At 45.8% G+C, this 20,834-nt stretch overlaps 4 protein-coding genes and 1 non-coding gene across 5 annotated transcripts; 2 read left to right on the top strand and 3 right to left on the bottom strand.

Moving 5' to 3' along the window:
* On the top strand, nt 121-1,699 carry LOC110433890. The gene is made up of 3 exons (XM_021456897.1): nt 121-801; nt 1,181-1,232; nt 1,389-1,699. The coding sequence occupies exons 1-3, from the start codon at nt 263-265 to the stop codon at nt 1,449-1,451; spliced, it is 654 nt and encodes a 217-aa protein (XP_021312572.1). The 5' UTR covers nt 121-262; the 3' UTR covers nt 1,452-1,699.
* On the bottom strand, nt 11,289-11,362 carry TRNAI-UAU. Its single transcript has one exon. It is a non-coding gene; the product is annotated as a tRNA-Ile (tRNA).
* LOC8085067 (GDSL esterase/lipase At1g33811) lies at nt 13,332-14,884 on the top strand. Its single transcript, XM_021456894.1, has 2 exons — nt 13,332-13,796; nt 13,887-14,884. Exons 1-2 carry the CDS (start codon nt 13,401-13,403, stop codon nt 14,847-14,849), a joined length of 1,359 nt encoding a protein of 452 aa, XP_021312569.1. The 5' UTR covers nt 13,332-13,400; the 3' UTR covers nt 14,850-14,884.
* Nucleotides 14,842-16,082, bottom strand: LOC8085066 (transcription termination factor MTERF2, chloroplastic; the record flags this gene model as incomplete). Its single annotated transcript, XM_002455316.2, has 1 exon — nt 14,842-16,082. A coding segment is annotated over one exon (1,122 nt), but the record flags the coding sequence as incomplete, so codon positions are not given.
* Nucleotides 17,737-20,834, bottom strand: LOC8072390 (probable uridine nucleosidase 2). The gene is made up of 9 exons (XM_002455315.2): nt 20,572-20,834; nt 20,328-20,443; nt 20,152-20,211; nt 19,835-20,020; nt 19,595-19,699; nt 19,229-19,325; nt 18,631-18,738; nt 18,377-18,512; nt 17,737-18,168 (listed from the first exon to the last, which is right to left on the bottom strand). Exons 1-9 carry the CDS (start codon nt 20,630-20,632, stop codon nt 18,057-18,059), a joined length of 981 nt encoding a protein of 326 aa, XP_002455360.1. The 5' UTR covers nt 20,633-20,834; the 3' UTR covers nt 17,737-18,056.

Below are 20,834 nucleotides of genomic sequence, written 5' to 3'. Positions count from 1 at the left end.
AGTCATGTTTGGAAATTACTACATGCTACTCTGGAATGGAGGACAGGAACGGCCAAGGCACAGTGAATGAACAGGTACATAAGTGCAAAACGCCTGGCACAGGAATTTGTATGTGGAGAATTTGTGCAGCAAAGAAAATGCGCTGATATAGAGAAATGGAGGGACTCGAAAGAAAATCCGTGCAGCGTGACAAGTAGCAACGGGAAGAGATAAGGTTCTTGGCACCAACAGAGGCTGGGCGTGCAGCGTGCACGCTTGGACGATGCCGCTCCAGCATGGCCCTCGACTTCGAATGGCCGCAGCCTCCGGCGCGGCTCGTCGTCCCCGCAGTCGTCTCCCCGGCCGACCTACAAGCCTCCCGTGCGGCGGCAGCAGGACAAGGACGACGGCGCTGGTTCTTGTAGCCGCAACGACAAGAGAAGGGGCGAAGACGACGGCGGCAGTGGCCACGGCCACGGCGGCGGACGTGGTGAGGGCGTTCTACGACGGCGTGAACCGGCGGGACCTGGCGGCGGTGGAGCCGCTCATCGCGGAGGGCTGCGTGTACGAGGACCTGGTGTTCCCGCGGCCCTTCGTGGGGCGGGAGCGGATCATCGGCTTCTTCGGCGAGTTCATGGGCACCATCAGCCCCGACCTCCAGTTCGTCATCGACGACATCTCCGCCGACGACTCCGCCGCCGTCGGGGTCACCTGGCACCTGGAGTGGAGGGGGAAGCCGTTTCCTTTCAGCAGGGGATGCAGCTTCTACCGCTTGCTCGCCGGCTCGGAGTCGGAGTCGGAGCAGCAGCCGCTGCAGATTGTGTACGAACAACAGCTCCATCTATCTGCTCCCTCCTCTCATTTTGCAGTACTGAATTTGTTGACTCAAAACAACTTCTACATTCAAATCGATATTTGTGATATTGACAAGGCATTGTTTAGTTCACCCCAAAACCAAAAAGTTTTCAAGATTTCCCGTGACATCGAATCTTTCGACATATGCATAAATCATTAAGTATAGACGAAAATAAAAACTAATTGCATAGTTTACCTGTAAATCGCGAGACGAATCTTTTGATCCTAGTTAGTCCATAATTGGACAATATTTGCCACAAACAAACGAAAATGCTAGGGTAGCGAAAACTAAAATCTTTTCGTATCTAAACAAGACCAAGAATCTCATGATCGATCTTTTGATCAGGTATGGCCGAGACTGCGTGGAGCCTGCCGCCAAGCCTGGGGATTTGGCACTGGTACGTAGAACTCGGGCATGATTGACTGTTCCTACGCACATGTTTACAGTTTGCGGCTGCAGTTCTGCAATTGCATCATCGTCATCGCTCAGCTTGTGTATATTCAGTAGTACGTTTCATGGCGGCCGGAGCTAGGAATGAAAGTTTTCATTGCAGGTGATCATCAGGGGAGTGACATGGATCCTTGAACGATTTCCAAGCCTTGCAAGCAGGTTCTGATGACCTTTTATGAGCACAACCGCGAAGGCGCCAACTGAGGCAATAGCTACAGGCTAGGCTACGCAGCTTGTTCAAAATGTCCGGTGAGAGCAAGCGTGTATAATGTTGAGTAGTACTCGTTCTAAATTATAAAAGGTGTGTTGATTTTCGAGATGCATTATTTTAACTATGTACTTAGATACATAGTGTATATTTAAATATTTAAAAAAGGGTACATATAAAAAAAAAGCCAAATCACCTTTTAATTATGAATGCAGGGAGTAATAATTTGTATATCATAGATGTCTAGGGTGCAGCGAGCTATCATTTGTTTTTTTTAACAAAAAAAAATGGCTCTTATGACTACTCCAGCTTGTGAGCAATGTTGAATAATGGACAGATCATATAACGGGTTTAGGGGTCAAAACAGATGCAATAAATCACGTCCCATTTTCTACTTTTTTTTGTCCCGTTCGTTTATGTATTTAAGGCCTTGTTTAGTTTACAAAAATTTCTGAGTTTGCCCAAAAAGCTGACATGTCAGGTTTTAGGGCCAAAACCTGCCATCCGCCAAATTCTGTATTCTCCTGCTCACTTGCCCAAAAATTTTGGGTTTGCATTTAATGCTTCCCATGCAAACAGGTCCATGCACATGCACATGGCTCATAGCAAACTGTGTATACAATCAACAAACACCAAAATTGTTACATTACACAAAACTGTTACCATTACACAAAACTGTTACAATATAAACACCAATCCAGCACATAGTCTACACAGTGCGATACGTTCTAATGTTTACAATAATGAATCACCTGTAATCATCATAAAAAATACTCTGAAATACACGCACATCAAACAAAACTGATAAAATACAACACCAATTCTTGAACACAAGAAAATTTCAAGAATGGTGAACCAAAGCACACGCAATGGACTCACGAAATGCATTCATGAGCTGTGAGTCATCTTCCACTACTTTTGGCTCTGGCTGATCCTCAAATGCTTCTTCTGGCACAAAGTTCTCATCACGGTCACACCTAGCAAAGTGTCTATCCTGTATGCCACTTGTCCTTATGAAATTATGTAAAGCACAACATGCTACTATGATTCGGCTTTGTTTCTCAGTTGAGTAACTAGGGATTTCACGTAACATCCGCCACTTCATTTTGAGCACTCCGAAAGCCCTTTCTATGACATTCCTAAGGCTCGAATGTGCATAATTGAAGGTTTCCTCTTTACCTTCAGGCTGAGGTCCCTCTCGGTACTCCTGCAGATGATACTTTGTTCCCTTGTATGGAGCTAGGTACCCCAGCCGGTTAGCATAGCCAGAGTCCACCAGATAATACTTCCCTGCCAAAAAGTATCTTACATTAGCCTCTACTATAGACCCAAAAACAAAACCATCACCAACACTACATTTGCGTACCTGTAGGAGGGTGCGGAAACAGATCCCCGAACCTTGATATTGCATCCTTGAACACTGTCATGTCATGTGCTGACCCAGGCCATCCAGACATCACGAATGTGAACCGCATATCAAAGTCACAAGCAGCCATGACATTTTGTGTGGTCATCCCCTTTCGGCAAAGGTGCTGCTGTAAGGTCCAAATGGCTAGAGGGGGGTGAATAGCCTATTTAAATTTTCTACAAACTTCAACTAGACAAATTGATTAGTAAAACAAAAGCGAAGCTATTCTATCACTAGCACAACTAAGTTATGCAAGCCACCTAAACAAGTCTAGTACAAGGCTAAACACTAAAGCACTACAACAAGAGAAGACTAGTTACACTCCTAAACAAGAAGACTAAACTAAACAAGCTAAACAACTAGCAAGGTAAACAAGTGAGTAAAGGAGAGGAGAGTGATTGTTATACCAACGTTGTAGAGTAGAGATATAACCAATCAATCACTCACAATTACAAGAGAATCCTCGGCAAGAGATGACACAAGATTTTTACCGAGGTTCACTTGCTTCCCGGCAAGCTACTCCTCGTTGTGGCGATACACCCACTTGATGGATCACGAGCTAATTGGCAATCCAAAGCCAAACCCTCAGCGGGTGCCGCACATCCACTCACAAGATGGGGATCCTCCAAGCCACGAACAATCCACTAGAGTAGCCAATTGCGATCTCCCGCGGGGAAGGCTCAAGAACCCCTCACAAAACACTTGGCGAGGCTCGAAACAATCTCCAATCACGAGCTCAACACCACCGCTGCTCTAAGCCGTCTAGGGCGTTGGGAAACACCCAAGAGTAACAAGAAATCCGCAGCAAACTCAAGAATCAAGTGCCACTAAATGCAACTCTCAAAGCAATGCACTTGAATCTCACTCAATCTCACTAGGATGAGCAATCTAGCAAGGAGATGAGTGGAGGGAGTATTCTCTAGCTCAATGTATGTCTCAAGTAATCAAATGTGCAAGAGTTGGCCTCCCAAAGCCGGCCACCTTCTATTTATAGGCCCCTCAAAGAAACTAGCCGTTGGCTGTTTTCACTGGGCTGAAAACGGGGGCACCGGACGCTACTAAGTGAGCACCGGACGCTCGACCCCCTACGTCCGGTGCACTGGAGTTGGACACGTGTCCTCTTTGAAACTCGCGTGTCAGATCCTAACGGCTACCTGCAACACACCGGACGCTCTGCAAGTCCACACCGGACGCGTCCGGTGCACACCGGACTCATGCGCAGAGAGTTTGTCAAACTCGCAACCTCACCGGACGCTGGGCACCGGACGGTCCGGTGCTCACCGGACTCGTGCGCAGAGAGGGTTGCAAAAACCCCTCACACCGGACGCTTACCACCGGACGCTCTCAGAGTGCGTCCGGTGCTTCACCCTAGCAGGGTCAAGCACACCGGACGCTGAGGTCAGCGTCCGGTGCCTCCGCACTCAGCGTCCGGTGAGTGTTTCTCAGTGAGAAACACTTCCGCTACTTCTCCAAATTTCCCACCGGCACAATAGAAAATATACACTCATTTTTCTCAAAAGCGCCGAATCCCGCCTCGCAAGCTCGGCGGGAGGGAGAGAGGAACCCACACCCCTCTCAACCCTAGGAACTCCACCTCCTTTGTAAAAGTGCTAACACCAACAAGTGTCCACCACCAAAGTGCCAGTGTGTTAGCTTTTCACAAACATTTTCACCAAAGGAGTTAAGTTAGCACTTTACTAGATCCTAATGCATATGCTCAAGATATGGACCTAGTAGCACTTGATTCGAGAGATGACCGTGATTTCCCCTCTTGATAGTCGGCTATCTATCCTAAACCCGGTCAATCACTTCTCTACTCATCTTAGACCGGCAAAAGTAAAACCCTATGTTTATACCTTTGCCTTTATAACTTTGCTCCTTGTATATCACCATGATCTTCACTCATGCTTCATCCCTTTGTGATCATGTGGCCACCTTTCCATGCCACCATGCACCTTCATCACATGTGTTGCTATGCCTAACTCGAATCACTTAAACACAAGGCATTAGCAGCTTGGTGTCATTAATTACCAAAACCAAACTTGGGCTTTCAGCTGCACAAACTTTTCTTGAGGCACCACGCAAGGGACATGGGTGCCATCTATAGCACCTATGCAGTCCTTAAAGTAGGGATAGAACCTAGGTTGCTCAAGTCTAGGATGAATTGTTGCGAATTGTGGGTCCACAGGCTTAATAATGTCTGCTGCTAGCATCACTAGGGAATTCAAAACTCTGTTGAACATGGCGCATACAGTTGCCATGGACCTCTCAAATCTGTCCTCAGCTTGCCTAACAGACTGAGGTGCCCCAACCATCCAAAGAAAGAGCCCTAGCGCCTCAATGGAAGTGGACTTTCTAGTTGATTTCAGTCCATACGATTGTACCAGCACATCATGCAATTTATGGAACATGCTTGGGTTCATTCTAAACATGTTATAGCATTGCTTCCTATTACCAAGTTTGGTGTGAACCCACTCCAACCCAGTCATGGTTGGCTGCCTGTACTCACTCCTACTCAAGTGCTTGTCTATGTGCATTGCATACTGGTACATACCTTGTACAAACTTCTCCTCCTCATCATCCTCCATCAACTCATAAAACATCCAATCCAGTTCGTCATCGCCTTTTTGCACCCATTTCTTAGTACCAGGTGAAATGAGATTTGCCTGTGTACAGAAATAAGCACTGGTTTAAATAATTCACTGACACATGCCAGTTCAAATAATTCACATCGCACACTGCACTGGAAACAAATACTTCAAATATGAAACATCACAAATATAGTTTGAACTTCTGAGTTCGACAGCACACACTTAGTTCATACATACTTATTTGCTCACTACTGAAACATAGTTCAACTTCAGAAGATAACAGAAACGAAAAAACGGGGTCTAGTGGTCCACCCCGGCTGCACGCTCCAGTAGTAGAATTCTTTCGTCATGGCCAAGTAAGAGAAAGAACTTCATTTCGTTCTCGTTTTGGATTACGTTGTGCAGCCCAGCAAATAAAGTTTTGGTTTGGGCACTGACACCCATCTCCTCCGTTGCTATCTTCACAACTGCCTGCACATAGTCATCCTTATCCTTTCTGTACTCCACCATGGACTTCATGACGGAAACCTTTTCATGGAAGATGTCGTTGTGGGTCTACATTTGGTTGTCCATGGTCCGCACTGCAACACTTTTAGTCTTCTTGCTTGGGCTACATGCTGTTGTGATGTTGCTGCTTGTCCTCTTCGTCCCACTGCTTGGTGGTGTCACCTGGCACTCAGGGTCATCGGCCCTCTCGTCGTCGTCGCAGCTTTCAGTGAGGTCCACAGGGGAACTGTTGGCCGCAATAAAAGCCAACGAACCGTCCGCCGTGTTCCTAGTGAACATCATGTCCATCTCATCCAAGTAACAAGGCAGACCTTTCTTGAACTTCTTCAAATCCGAGTGGCCCTGCAATATGAATGCACTACTGTTAAAGTGTTGTATGAAGTATTGGTGATAAATACTTTGTACAAATGAACGAACTGACCTCTGTATTTTTTTCCCACCAAGCATCAGTAGCAATGACAGTACCGTCTTCCTTACGACCTAAGCCAGAGCCGTACCGCAGGGTGTTACAGAACTTCCACTGGGTCTTCAGCTGCCTAATCCTACTAGAAATCTGGTCCCTATCATGGAGCAACCCTGTGGCAGCATGGTACCTCTGGAGGAGGTCCTTCCACCCCGTTTTATTCATAACCCCCCTGACACAGTTGCCAATCCCAATTTGCTGACACCAAAGCTCACAGAAAATTTTGGTGTTTTCAGTCGACCAATTTGCCTTGCTTTTTGAAGCCTAAATCAGTGTTAGCAACAAAGGGATACGTTTACATTGCATGACTCAGTACAAAACTGCTATCTTTATGATTTGCAAGCACAAGTAGTTCAGAATGTGTTGCAGAGCAGGAAGTAGGACGAAACTATACCGGTAGAAAGTCGCCGTCAGCTGAGGCTCCATGGGCCCGACCGGCTCGCTGGGTGCGACCCGTACCTCGGCGGTATGATGGGCTGCTTGATGCAGGACGTAGCGTGGTTGACCACGACGGATGGCGAGGCGGACATGGCGGGCTGAAGGCTCGTCCTATGTCGCCGGACGGCTGTTGACCGGCCGCCCCGGATCTGGCCGGAGGAGGAGACCACGACCGAGAGAATGGGGAGTTGGGCCCACCACCGACGCTTGCAGGAGGCCTGAAGGCACCGTCGTGTGAGACGGTGCGTCCGGGAACGCGAATCGGAGGGGGAAAAGCGCCGGCCATGTTGTACTCACCGGGATAGTTGCTGGTGTACGAAGGGCCGCCAGACCATCCCTCGCCTCCGTTGATGTCCAAGCTGTCCAACCCTAGCCGGGGGTTGGTGACGTGGCTGGACCCCGCTCCTGTGGAGAAATGGCGAGGAGGACCGCCTGCGAACCAAGCCGCATCGGCCGCGGGGAACGCGGTTTCGCGCTCGTCTTCGTTGTTGCCGTCGTCGAAGTCGTCTCCGCGGTGGCCGTCCATGGCGGATAGCGCGCTGTGGGAGTGGATCCGGCCGCCTGGGGCACGGGGACCGCCGGATCTGCGCTGCCGGGTACTTGGGAGGGGGAAGGTGGCGGGCGGCGGACGGCAGAAGCGGATGGAGAGGGCGGCTACGGCGGAGGGTGCGTGCCGAGTGGGACTAGGGTTCCACTGGATGCGGATGCCGGGCACGGATAAGGGCGGCGGTCACGGGCGAATCCGAGGCGACGGCGGTGGCAGGCCGAATTTTTTGGGCTACAGTGTTTAGGCCGACTTTTCGCGGCCCGTTTAGTTCCAAAAGGCCGAAACCCAAAATTTTTTGCTTTCGGCCCAAAATTTTTGTAATCTGAACCAGGCCTAAGTAAAAGTATGAGAACATGACGGGAACAGGATAGTGGATTTTCTGTCTATTTTTGTGGAATTCTGTTTTCGTCTGACGTAAACTTGTATTTATCTCGTTTTCAATCTACACAAATCTATAATTCTTATAAAGCTAAACCCCACCAGATGAATTCTCTCTTCATGCAAGGTGTCCACATCATTCCCCACTAAATGACCAACAAAATATTCTATCTCTTCATGCAAGGTGTCCACGTCATTCCCCACTAAGTCCATGTCATCCTATATTAATTACAAAAAATGATCATGTCATCTATATCATGTGAAATACTTTAAATCTTTAATCTATTAACATACAAGTCATGTACATACACTATTTGTTTCATCACCAATTAATTCCTCTATAATGTAACCAAATATTAGTTTTTGTTCTATTAGCTTAGCAATTTTTTACTAGATCTAATACAATAAAATACATGCAAGTGAAATTCATATGTATACGTACATAATAGACTAAATATCGTATAGTAATGCTATATATATAATGATTTATTTTAAAAAATCCCGCAGCAACGCGCGGAGAATTCACCTAGTATACCTAACAATTAATTACATGTCATTATGCTATTCACCAATTAACACAAACGGCATGCTAGTGAATATTAAATCGATCACTTCATACGTGTATATTGTTGGTTGACTTCTTACTTAGGCACTTGAGAACACTTGTTTAGATGAAAAAACTTGGACATCGTAGCACTTTCATTTGTATCACTACTACACAACTATTAACCGTGGCGAGCACTTTATATTTACCGCAGCGGGCATTGGCGTCCGCCACGAATGAAAGGTCACGGTTAATCGTGGCCTCACCGTGGCGGGCGCCTGTGCCCGCTGTAGAAAATAGAATTACCGCAGCGGGCAACATAAGGTGTCCGCTGCGGTTAATCCCATTAACCGCAGCGGACATCTTATGTTGCCCATCGCGGTTAATCCCATTAACCGCAACGGGCACCTTATGTTGCCCGTCGTGGTTAATGATTTAAAAAACAAAAAAAACTGGACAGGCCCACCGAGCCCATCCAGGGGCCCGACGAGCCCATCCAGGCTGTTGCCGCCGCCAAGCAAACTCTAGCGCCGCCGGTTAGGGTCGTCGCCGTCGTCATCCATGGATCCACTCTAATCCACCTTCTCACACCGGAACCAAACGGCCCCCACATAGGAGGGAGAGCCACGACCCCCGCCGCCACCGGAGATGGGCGTGACCGGCCTCCACCTCCCAGATCTGGCTCGTGGTGGCTCCTTCACCAAATCTGGAAAGAGAGAAGGAAGAACATTGAGATGAGTGAAAAAGAAGGGAGACGAGAGGAAGGGAAAACCCCCCCCCCCCGAATTTCAACAGGAACGGAATAGATGGCAAACAAGAGGACTGGGTACTACTGAGTAGGGTATGGTGTAGGGTAAAGAGACAGATCGGGAGGGCGCGAGCGGCGGTGACGACTGGGTACACACCTAGATGTTCATAGCCTTCTTGTTTGTCTCCAGCTAGTTGCCTGCAAGCAAACACAGAAACGAAATCGATGGACGGAGTTAGATCAGATGAGGATTGGATGGTGAGGTGAGCAAAGGAGGAGGGGAATCGGGGTAGGGATGGATGGGGATAGACGTGCCTTTGGAGGCCTTATTCTTCTCGGTGTTCATCTCCTCCTGCTCCTCCTTGGTGCCCTTGTTGTTCCTGCGAGAGAAGAGAGAAGAGTCGAGTCGTGGGTGGGCAAGGAAGGAAGGAAGGAAGGGACTAGGCTGCTTCTCTCTTTCCAGCGGTTCATTTAAAGTGCTCCTCCGACCTTCATCCACTTAAAATAATTTACTGTGACAGGCATGATAAGATGCCCGCCGCGGTAAATCGATTTACCGCAGCGGGCAAAAGTGTCCGTCATGGTTCATTAAAAGTGTCCGCTGCGGTAAATCGTACGATTTACCGCAGCGGGCAAAGAAACACGCCCGCCACGGAGTGAACAGTAGCAACGTCACGGAAGTTCATTTCTGTAGTAGTGTATTTAACAATTCTTATTCAACCATGGACTAATTAAGCTCAAAAAAATTATCTTGCAAATTACAGGTAAACTGTGTAATTAGTTTTTTTTTATATTTAATGCTCCATGCATATACCGCAAGATTCGCTATGATAGAAAATCTTGAAAAGTTTTTTGATTTTGGGTGCAACTTCTTTTTTTATGTGTATTTGTCTATATATTTCCGTATGTCTGTATAACCTGATTCTATTTTGTTTTGTCGAACATGATTCTATTATCATAGTGAGGATAAGATATTTCTCACCAGTTTACATCTATTTTTATTCATCTCTGTCTAGGTTGCATCGATCATTTTTTTTCCAAAAAAAATGGGTCTTAGCTTGACTACTCCAGCTTGTGAGTGAACAGACGGTGTTAGCTTTGACTACTTGAGCGAACAGACTAAAAAGATTAGAGAGAATTTCTTGTTAGCCATTATAAAAGATCGCAATTTCTTACGATCACTGAAAAAGTTCACCAGACTTCAGCGTAACTGTTCTAATTTGTTTTTTACCCTCGATGTCACTGTCGTTAAATTGGGCTCTAACGATGCCAACTGTAGGTGTGAAAAGTCAAAAATACTCTTAGGTCTAAATATGTCCTTAATCTTTTTGACCATCTTAACGACTTTAAATAAAAACTCAAAACTAGAAAATTATCTATCTCATCGAGATCTACAATTCCCATACAAAAATTATCTTTTGTTTAATTCCAAAAAAAATATGATTAATATATCTTAGAAAGATCATACCTCTTTTTGTGGAGTTTTGAGTTTTTCCATTTGAAGTCGTTAAGATACTAAAAAAATAATGGTATAGTTAGATCTAAAGGTATTTTTAACTTTTCACACCTGCAATTTGATGTCGTTAGAGCCTAATCTTATGGTAGAGGCATGGAGGGCAAAAAAAATTTTGGAGTAGTGGCGCTAAAGTCTAGCAAACTTTTTCGGTGGTTCAATTAGGATCTTTTTTAATGGCTTATAAGAAATTCTCAAAAAATATGATCTTGTGAGCTGGCAGGCTAAAAAGGATGACAACGCAGCTTGTGGGGCAGACAAAAAGGCAGAAAAAACAAGCAAAATCTTGTGAGCTGACAGACTAGACGATCAACAATGCAGCTTGTGGGACAGACCAAAGTACAAAAAAAATTGTGAGCAGGCAGACTGAAAAGATGACAACGCAAAATAGCACAATGCAAGCTTAATAGCACAATGCAAGCTTGTGAGTTGACAGAAAAAAGTGGAAAAAAAAAATAAAAACGCAACTTGTTAGTGGACAGACAAAAATGCACAAAAAAAATAGCACAATGCAAGCTTGTGAGTTGACAAAAATAGCACAATGCAAGCTTGTGAGTTGACAGAAAAAAGTGCCAAAAAAATAAATTGTGAGTTGACAAAAATAGCACAATGCAAGCTTGTGAGTTGACAGAAAAAAGTGCCAAAAAAATAAAAAAAATGCTCCCGGCGGGGCTCGAACCCGCGACCTTCGGCTCATAAGACCAACGCTCTAACCAACTGAGCTACGGGAGCTGCTCCTACTAAACCTTTACTGTAATCTTTTTATGGTAAAAGCTAATTTCATATACAATATCAAGATGGTCGAATAACATGCGGCAAAACATTTACCCACTCACAAGCGTACCCGTGGGTGCTTGGCTGGTATCGAGTAGGCCTTGGTTATATTAAAGACAGATCAAATAATAAAATTACAGTGACATGAAATAATGCAAATAAGTCAATTTCACGTACATACTGTTTACTAAGACAATATACAGTAGCTCACAAGCCACCATAACTATAAATTCATAATTCAGTCATGCTCATACAAATAACACAAAACAACTTACATAAGAACTAAAGTAACAAACTAATAGCTTCCACAATCATTTTATTCAGCCATCCATTAAAAAATATGATTTTTAGAGTTCGATATGCTATGCATTTGCTACAAATTACATATTAATTGAGCTAGTCGACATATATATATATATATATATATATATATATTCTTAAATTACAAATACCCATCGGGTACCCGTAGGTAAGATTTGGTACTCGCATCTTTGTGGATACCCAACCATCATGTAGTTGTGGTTAAGTTTTCATGTTTATACCCACACCTATCAAATATGAAACATGTGAGTAGCCACACATATCGGGTGCGAAATCCACGGGTACATGTGGCATCCTAATATCTACACCTTCTATTGGCAGTAGTCTATACTCTATACCTAGCTGGTTTTTTTAGATGCGAGAATTACATGATACAATTTCCATCTATAATTCAAATTGACTACCTGGTACTCTCTCTATTCTAAAATACAAGGACTTTGGAATTCAATAAACAAGTCCCTAAACTGACCTAACTAGAAGCCATAGAATTTTCAGTATAATGTTATTAACTAAAGGCTCCAAAGGAACCTTCATGTTAATCCTCACATTTCACAACAATAAAATATTTTTTGACCTTTAATTTGGTACACTCTGATCATTAGTACTAATAATCAACATTATATCTATTCTGATTTATAAAAAATACCCACAACTGCTATTATAAGAATACATAAAGTAAACATTTACATTTTCATAATTGCCCACTTTGTTATTTTATCTAAATTATTAATGATCCACCTTTGTCACTCTAAAAGGTAATTTAAAATAGCGTCTTATTTTTTTTATAATTACCACCTCTGTCATTTTGAAATAGAATGCAAAGTGTTCCCTACATTACTCACATACATATGTCATTATTAAAGATATAATATTGAGAGAACTACAATAATTTATGACATCAAACGAGTATATTGTAACAATATAATTAATGAACAATCTAATTACATTTATTTGATATCATAAATGTTATTATTTTATTATATAAATTTAGTTAAATCTAAGATATTTTGACTCTTTAATAAAACATGATAATTTATAATTTGGTACAGAGAGAGTACTATGTATGACTTTTGTCTTGTTAAAAATATGCTTATCATTTACGAATGGCGGGATCACCGGTTCCCATTCAAATCAGCATTTTGCAACACCAACCAACTCTACTTTACATAGGCACAGACAAATGTAATGGAGACAAAGCTAGCAACGGCATTGGAGGCACGTATACCGTATTACCGATACCATGCACAGTAGACAGTACACGGTTCACCTGAGTCCTGACCACAATGCATCCATCCAAGCAAGTTACTACTACAACTAACTTATTGCTACTATGCATGAATCCGTGAGCCGTTAACCACCACCGGTATCGCGTCCAACAAGCAAAGCTACGCCTGTGTGTATCCCCTGTTTTTTCAGCTGTTTCTACCAGCTTTCTGAACCATTCCCTGTGACAAAGAGCTATCCGATCCGATCCATCAACGGTTCACGAGCTATCTGTTCAACTTCCAACCCACCCGCCTACCTGTTGGGAGCAGTAACTCTCTAGCGATCGAGCCAGCTATAAATACCCGATCGATCGCGATGAGAGCATGCATGCATATGCACGTGTAGCAGTCGACGATCGAGGTTCAGAGGTTGCACATCACAGGTCGCCGGTCGCCGGAGAGGAGATAAGATGGACGACTACGGGAGGCTGGCGCTCGCCGTGGCGGTGGTGGCAGCTGTGGCGGGCACGAGCGGCGGCGCGGCGGCGTGGGGCTGGCAGCAGCAGCAGCCGCCGCTGGCGCCGTGCATGTACGTCTTCGGCGACTCGCTGGTGGACAACGGCAACAACAACGACATCCTGAGCCTGGCCCGTGCCAACTACCGCCCCTACGGCATCGACTTCCACGAGGGCCCGCCGGGGCGCTTCACCAACGGCCGCACCATGGTCGACTTCCTCTCCGACATGCTCCGCCTCCGCCCGCCGCTCCTCCCGCCCTACGCCACGGCGAGGCCCGAGGACCTCCCCCGCGGCGTCAACTTCGCGTCGGGGGCCTCCGGCATCCTCCCCGAGACAGGAAACAACCTGGTCAGTGTGCAAGCACACGAGCTGTTGCAATGCATTTCTGTATAGCTGATCATCAATCAAGAGCTTGATGATGCTTGTGGCAATGGGCAGGGCGGGCACTACCCGTTGTCGGAGCAGGTGGACCACTTCCGGGCGGCGGTGAGCGACATGGGGAACACGTCGGAGTTCCGCGGCAACGCCACGAAGGTGGCGGCGCACCTGGGCCGCTGCATCTTCTTCGTCGGCATGGGCAGCAACGACTACCTCAACAACTACTTCATGCCGGACTACTACGACACCGCGCGCAGGTACAGCCCGCGCGACTACGCCGCGCTGCTCCTCCAGGGCTACTCCGACCAGCTCACCCAGCTCTACGGCCTCGGCGCCCGCAAGTTTGTCGTCGCCGGCGTCGGCCTGATCGGCTGCATCCCTTACGAGCTCGCTAGGATGGACGACGACCACGGACCGTCGTCTCGGCCTAGCAATCAGTCCGCCGTTTCTAGCCAAGACATTGCTATATCCATTGGCATCGGCGGTGGTGGCGGCGGCGGCGGTATCGGCATCGGCGGCGGTAGAGTTGGCGGGAGATTACCGTCGACGATGCCATTACCATACACAGACGGAGACGGTGGCAACGGCAACGGCAACGGCAACGGCAATACAAACCCAGCGCCTAACAACGGCGGCGGGTGCAACGAGACGATCAACAGCGCGATCGACATCTACAACAGGGGGCTTCTGGCCATGGTGAAGCGCTTCAACAGCCGCGGGGGGCTGCGCGGGGCCAAGTTCGTCTTCCTCGACGCCGTGCAGAGCGGCAAGGACCTGGTGGCGAACGCCGCCGCGCACGGGTTCACGGTGCTGGACCGGGGCTGCTGCGGCGTGGGCCGGAACAACGGGCAGATCACGTGCCTGCCCCTGCAGCGGCCGTGCGACGACCGGAGCAAGTACATGTTCTGGGACGCCTTCCACCCCACGGAGGCGGTCCACAGGATCTACGCCGCCAAGGCCTTCAGCTCCAACTCCACCGCCGAAGTTTACCCCATCAACGTCAGCCAGCTCGCCGCCATTTGAACAATCCAATAATTCCGTCTTTTTTTTTCATCTTTTATAGTCAACTGCATCAGATCTTCCATCTGCCACTGTGTCTCTCAGGGCAGGCTTTCAGTCATCATTATTATATTACTATAGTAATCTGTGCGGGCCCATGCGAAACTTTGCTACTTTATTTGACAAATGAAATAATGTTAGCATACACATGACATAATGCCGCGGCACTAGCCTCTTCTCCAGGCTCAGTGTCAACAGGACAGGCCTTTCAACAATGTACTGTGGCTCCATCGCAGCCTCATTGACTAGGAACTCAATCTTGCGGAGAAGAATCTCGTCAGACAATCCTATTATAGCTGGCATCTTGGACACTGCAGTGGAAACCTCAGACTCAGAACAACCGAGAGTCCTGTTAAAGAACTCAAGCTTGGCAGCAACCTTCTCTTTGGGATTATTGGCACTAGCAGCCACCGCGTGCCTAAACATGCGCGAAGTGGGAGACACCCCAAGTTGTTCTGCCCGTAGCAAAAATTCTTTCACGCGTTCTGCGTTGAAGGTAAGCACCCACGCGCTGGTTGAACACAACTGAACAATATTTGGAACACCCCACTGACGAAGCAAAGCTATGTTAGGCTTGATTAAGTTCTCAAGGCTCGAATTGAAGAGGCGGTTGTTCCTCTTTAGGACCACCAGGACCTGCTCAAACGAGCCGTAGAAGGAGATGAAGAACTGAAGCTTGGGAACGACGTCGCTGCGGCAGATAGCATGTGGGCCGACCAGGAGGAAGCGAGCGATTTGCTGAGTAGAAAGGCCGGCGCGGTCTCGGAGAGCAAGAAGGCGGGGCGAGATTCTCTTCACCGAAGCGCGGAGGAGCAGCGGGTAAGCTGAGACGACGGCGGCGATGTCGGCGCGGGAGAGACCGGCGCCGGAGAGCAGGGCGACGATGGCATCGGGGTTGGAGGCGGCGGAGATGAAGCGGGAGTGTGAGATCTTGGATAACTGGTGGAACGCCTTCTTGGACACCTCACGGGCTTGGGCTGGTGCGATGCCGCAGGCGGCGACAAGGTAGTCCTCGAGCGAGAACGCCGCAGTGGCCGCGGAATTGGAGGTGCAGAGGCGGCGGCACGCTTGGGGGTGGATGTGGATGGGGGAGGGAAGCGGGGAGGCTGCGCTGAGCAGAGGGAGGAGGCGGTTCCTGAGGCGCAGAATGGCGGCGGCGGACGGGCCGCGGACGGCGCATTGGTCGTCGGCCGCCGGTTAAGGCCTTGTTTAGTTTAATTTTTTTTTTTAAGAAATCTACACTTTCGTTTGGCCCTGTTTAGTTCCTAAAAATTTTGTAAAATTTTTCAGATTCTCCGTCACATCAAATCTTTAGACGCATGCATGAAATATTAAATATAGACGAAAATAAAAACTAATTACACAGTTTAATCGGAATTGACGAGACGAATCTTTTAAGTCTAGTTAGTATGTGATTGGATAATATTTGTCAAATACAAACGAAAGTAGTACTATTTCTATTTTAAAAAAAAATTGAACTAAGGAGACAACTCTTTTTTTATGTCAAAAAGATTTTTTTTTGGTTTTGCTCCGCATATATGTGTCTGTGACTGGACTGGATAGCAGGCCGGGCTACTGCTCGCTCAGTGTGGGGCTGTGGGCTCAGGCCTTGTTGATACACCCAAAAATCTAAAATTTTACAAAATTCTCCATCACATCGAATCTTGCGACATATACATGGAGTATTAAATATAGATAAAAATAAAAACTAATTACACAGTTTGTCTGTAAATGGCGAGACGAATTTTTTAAGCCTAGTTACTCCATGATTGAACAATGTTTGTCAAATAAAAACGAAAGTGCTACAGTATCAAAATCCAAAAAGTTTTTGGATCTAAACAACCCCTCAGAAGAAAGACTAAGGCCTTGTTTAGTTTCCAAAATTTTTCAAGATTTCCCGTCACATCGAATCTTGCGGCACATGCATGAAGCATTAAATATAGACGAAAACAAAAACTAATTACGCAGTTTACCTGTAAATCGCGAGACGAATCTTTTGATCCTAGTTAGTCTACGATTAGATAATATTTATCACAAACAAACAAAAGTGCTACAGTAGCAAAATCCAAAATTTTTCCCAAACTAAACAAGGCCTAATACTCCCTACGGAACAAATAGAGTATATATTATCCAAAGTAACGTCATTTACTAGGACAATTGATTTTCTGACCGTACTCCCTTCGTATAGGATAAGTTGGGCCTTGTTTCATCCTAAAAACTAAAAACTTTTTAAAATTCCCTGCATATGCATAAAGCATTAAATATAGATAAAAATGAAAACTAATTACACAGTTTGCTTTTAAATCGCGAGACGAATCTTTTAAGTCTAGTTACTTCATGATTGTACAATATTTGTCAAATAAAAATGAAAGTGCTACAGTGTCAAAATCCAAAACCTTTTTAGATCTAAACAAGGCCTCGTTTAAGATAGTGACATGGTCTCCAAAACACAACTTTGATCTCTAATTTTTATATAAATATTTAGGAAAAATGATATACGTATATTTTATAAAAGTGTTTTTCAAGACAAATCTATTCATTCATATAATTTTCACATTTGCAAACTTAACAATTTAAAAATTATTGATGATTTATATTCTTAATGTTTGATCCAAATCTTATCTAAAATGACTTCTAAATTCTATATCCTATATGGAAAGAATACAATAACATCGTGCAACACTTGACGGAACAATATCTGGCATCAGGTGGCTAAATTAATTTAATTAATAACTTAGGCCCTGTTTAGTTACAGAAAATTTTGCAAAATAGCTACGGTAGCATTTTCATTTGTATTTGACAATTATTGTTCAATCATAGACTAACTAGGCTTAAAAGTTAAGATCTGATATGACGGAGAATCTTGAAAAATTCTTTGAAGTGTTGCACCATGTTAATTTCACTCTGTTCTCTCAGAAGCATGCGCGACGTATTACTAGTATGACTGTATGACATTGTCGAACTGGCCATGTGCCGATTATCGAGCATATAAACTGTACATAAACACCAAGGCACGCACATAACCACATAAGTGGATAGCTAGCGTGCAATGCATCCTTTTGTTTTGGTGACAATGCGGACCAAATTTCTAGTGAGGTATGCACATCCAAGTTCCAACCTTTCTCTGCAAATAGCCTTAATCCCCGTGCTGCCAATCAGCTGATATTGCTCCTAGTCATCGGTCATCAACCTCTGCATCATCAGCTCTACCACGGCAGGAGCATCGACGGTGACAGCGACCTTCACGGTGGGCATGCCAGTCCAGGCTGTGATCTCTCCGTACCTGCAAACACACTCGGGATGTTCAGTGCATGACTGAATTCTACTGTACCTCATTCTACTAAGAGCCAATCGTATACCATGCCAAAGTGAACTCACAAGCGTTAGAACTTAAGAATGCATCACATTCAAGGGTGCTATAGAACTATAGAGAGGGGCTACTGCTACTGTTTCAGCAACATGGCTGTCCTTGAGACAGAGAGTGGCCTGACCTTTTCTTGGTGTTATCAAAAACAGTAAGGCCCTTTGTGATTCCAACTGTCTGTACCCTCACGACACCTTCTGTGTAAGTCAATAGCGATGGATTCACAGCAGCAATAAGCGTTGTTGGATCATGAAGATACACTCCTGTAAGCAGTTCAATGTGAAGTCAAGTCACATGGTTGCACAGCTTCTGATCTGTCCCCACTAAGTATTTTGACAGGACAATTTTTAACTTCCTTGGATGATACTAATGTGTACAAACCTTTTATGAAGTAGGCATCCTTGTGGTAATCAAAATAAATGCCCATTATCTTGCATAAGTAGCGGGCATATTTGCTCTCACACTGTTCAAGCTTCTCCCGGTCAGCATCTGCAATAAAAGGGGATGTGTGTCAAAGCAACAAAGAAATTGTTCAAAATCTTGATAACTTATTATTTGGATAAATTTGATCTAATCCATTTGCAAATCAATCACAAGTCACATCGTACTGCAGAAGAACCGAAGATCAATGTGCAGTGCACCATGCCTGCAAAATTGGTCTTTTGATATGGTAATATTGCGAAGGCCTTTTTTTATGAATGCATTGCAATTGACCAATGAGAAGTAGGTTATAAAAGAAAAATTATATCAGTATATGCAAAATCGTAAACCACAAATGTAATAACACAACAAGTTGTCGCTGTTTTCAGCTCTGATTGCATGATGGTCATAGTGGAGTAAGATGGAATTAGAAGGTACACGTAGCATGTTAGATCCATAATGCTTGTACTTGTATGCTCTGATACTCATTAATCTGATCTTCTTGATGCAGCATACATCCTTTGCAGAAAGAATATAACCCCTAAAGCAGCAGAATTACCTGTTAGAACTACTTGATGGGTTACATTTAGTCCCACAGCCAAAATATCAGCACCGCAGGTGAACACAATATCTGCCGCGTCGGGATCCCCAAAGATCTGTGAATAAACATGAACCCATTATTGACGACTCAAGCAAAGTGATACACTGTTTAAGCATCACCCAATGTAGAGGGAAGTTTATTTTTCTCTGAATTCATTAGGGGGGGGGGGGGGGGGGCATGATGGTGCAACTCCAATTAAAAAAGTGCTACTGCATCATTGTCTCGATAGTGGTACCTAGCTCATTGCAGAGCTCGAGTGAAACTACTTTACATGATAACTAAGGACTACAGAATGTATCACAGAAATTAAGAGAGAAGCCTCACGTTTGCCTCAGCTGCAGGGTTCACATTTCCATTGACTGAATACGCACCGCCAAGAATAATAATCTGCCCTATCTTCTTCGGGAATGAAGGGTCAAGCTCGACTGCCTGGGTAACCAGAGATTGCGAAAAAAAAAAATCAACTAAAAGAAGGCAGACAAGCTAGATCACAAGAGATACACGTGACGTGATGTATGTACTGCATTGGTTAACCAAAGCGAAGGAGATGAGAGGAGAGCAGACCAGAGCAAGGTTGGTAAGTGGACCGAGGGCGACGACGGTAACTTGTCCAGGGTACAGATTTGCCTGCTCAACCAGGAAGGCAGCAGCCGACTGATCTACAGGCTTGGTAGCCGGTGGAGGGAAGTCCTGGTTTCCCAGGCCGTCTGAACCGTGGACGAAGCTTGCGATCCTCAGCTTGGTGGCTTTCTGTGCTCAGTGTACACGGGGGGAAAGGAAAAGGAACAGTACTTCAGATGACACGGTAAACAAACAAACAAAGTTGACAACTGAACATCGATTCAGCGTGGAAACAGGAACGAAGAGATGGTGACAGCTACCTTGATTGTTACATGGGATCCCTCTGCCACGGGGATGTCTGTCCTTCCAACAGCCTCCAACTGAATCACGCAGATCAGATGCAAACATGAGCCGTGGAACACAGGCCAACAGGGTGTCGGTGGGGGAAGAGAGGAAGGCAGGCCGCAGGCGGCAGGCGGCACCAGCAGCAGCGTACCAGGTGGAGCGCGTTCCGGGTGGCGAGGGCGGTGTGGACGTTGCCGAAGGTAGTGGTGAGGCCCAGCACCTCCAGCTCCGGCGACCGCAGTGCCACGAAGATGGCCATCGCGTCGTCTGCTCCGTCGAAATAGTACTGGTTCGGTTAGTGGACTGCGATCCGAACGCAACAACAACAGGGACAAGAAGAAGCACTGTCGATCTACAGCCAAGACGAGGATTGCAATCCAAGGATGGATACCTACCAATTCCGGGGTCGGTGTCGATGATTACCTTCTTCTTCGTCGTCCCCTCGACCGCCGCCATGGATGCCACACAGATTTCGATCCCACCCGGCTACCCAAGCGGAACAACCCAATCCAACCCGACAAATGCTACAGCCTACAGAGACGACTCCGACGAGAGGGTTGCAACTTGGAAGCCTGGAACGGGAACAGGGTGTCCCCACGAATCTGGATAGGATCCCTAGTGGAGCACGGGACTTGCCTTGTTTAGTTGAGACGAATTT

This window comes from Sorghum bicolor, chromosome 3, assembly GCF_000003195.3.
Source record: "Sorghum bicolor cultivar BTx623 chromosome 3, Sorghum_bicolor_NCBIv3, whole genome shotgun sequence".
Lineage (NCBI taxonomy): Eukaryota > Viridiplantae > Streptophyta > Magnoliopsida > Poales > Poaceae > Sorghum > Sorghum bicolor.
Note: the sequence above shows the minus strand (reverse complement) of the source record. Positions and strands in the feature narration are given on the sequence as shown.

Excerpts from the sequence above, each read along its gene's own strand:
- LOC110433890 (XM_021456897.1), top strand. The coding sequence starts at position 263 with ATGCCGCTCCAGCATGGCCCTCGACTTCGAATGGCCGCAGCCTCCGGC. Across the intron at positions 802-1,180 it reads CAGCAGCCGCTGCAGATTGT|GTATGGCCGAGACTGCGTGG; the intron begins GTACGAACAACA and ends TCTTTTGATCAG. Across the intron at positions 1,233-1,388 it reads AGCCTGGGGATTTGGCACTG|GTGATCATCAGGGGAGTGAC; the intron begins GTACGTAGAACT and ends TTTTCATTGCAG.
- LOC8085067 (XM_021456894.1), top strand. The coding sequence starts at position 13,401 with ATGGACGACTACGGGAGGCTGGCGCTCGCCGTGGCGGTGGTGGCAGCT. Across the intron at positions 13,797-13,886 it reads CCGAGACAGGAAACAACCTG|GGCGGGCACTACCCGTTGTC; the intron begins GTCAGTGTGCAA and ends GGCAATGGGCAG.
- LOC8072390 (XM_002455315.2), bottom strand. The coding sequence starts at position 20,632 with ATGGCGGCGGTCGAGGGGACGACGAAGAAGAAGGTAATCATCGACACC. Across the intron at positions 20,212-20,327 it reads CCCGGAACGCGCTCCACCTG|TTGGAGGCTGTTGGAAGGAC; the intron begins GTACGCTGCTGC and ends TGCGTGATTCAG. Across the intron at positions 20,021-20,151 it reads GATCCCATGTAACAATCAAG|AAAGCCACCAAGCTGAGGAT; the intron begins GTAGCTGTCACC and ends CACTGAGCACAG.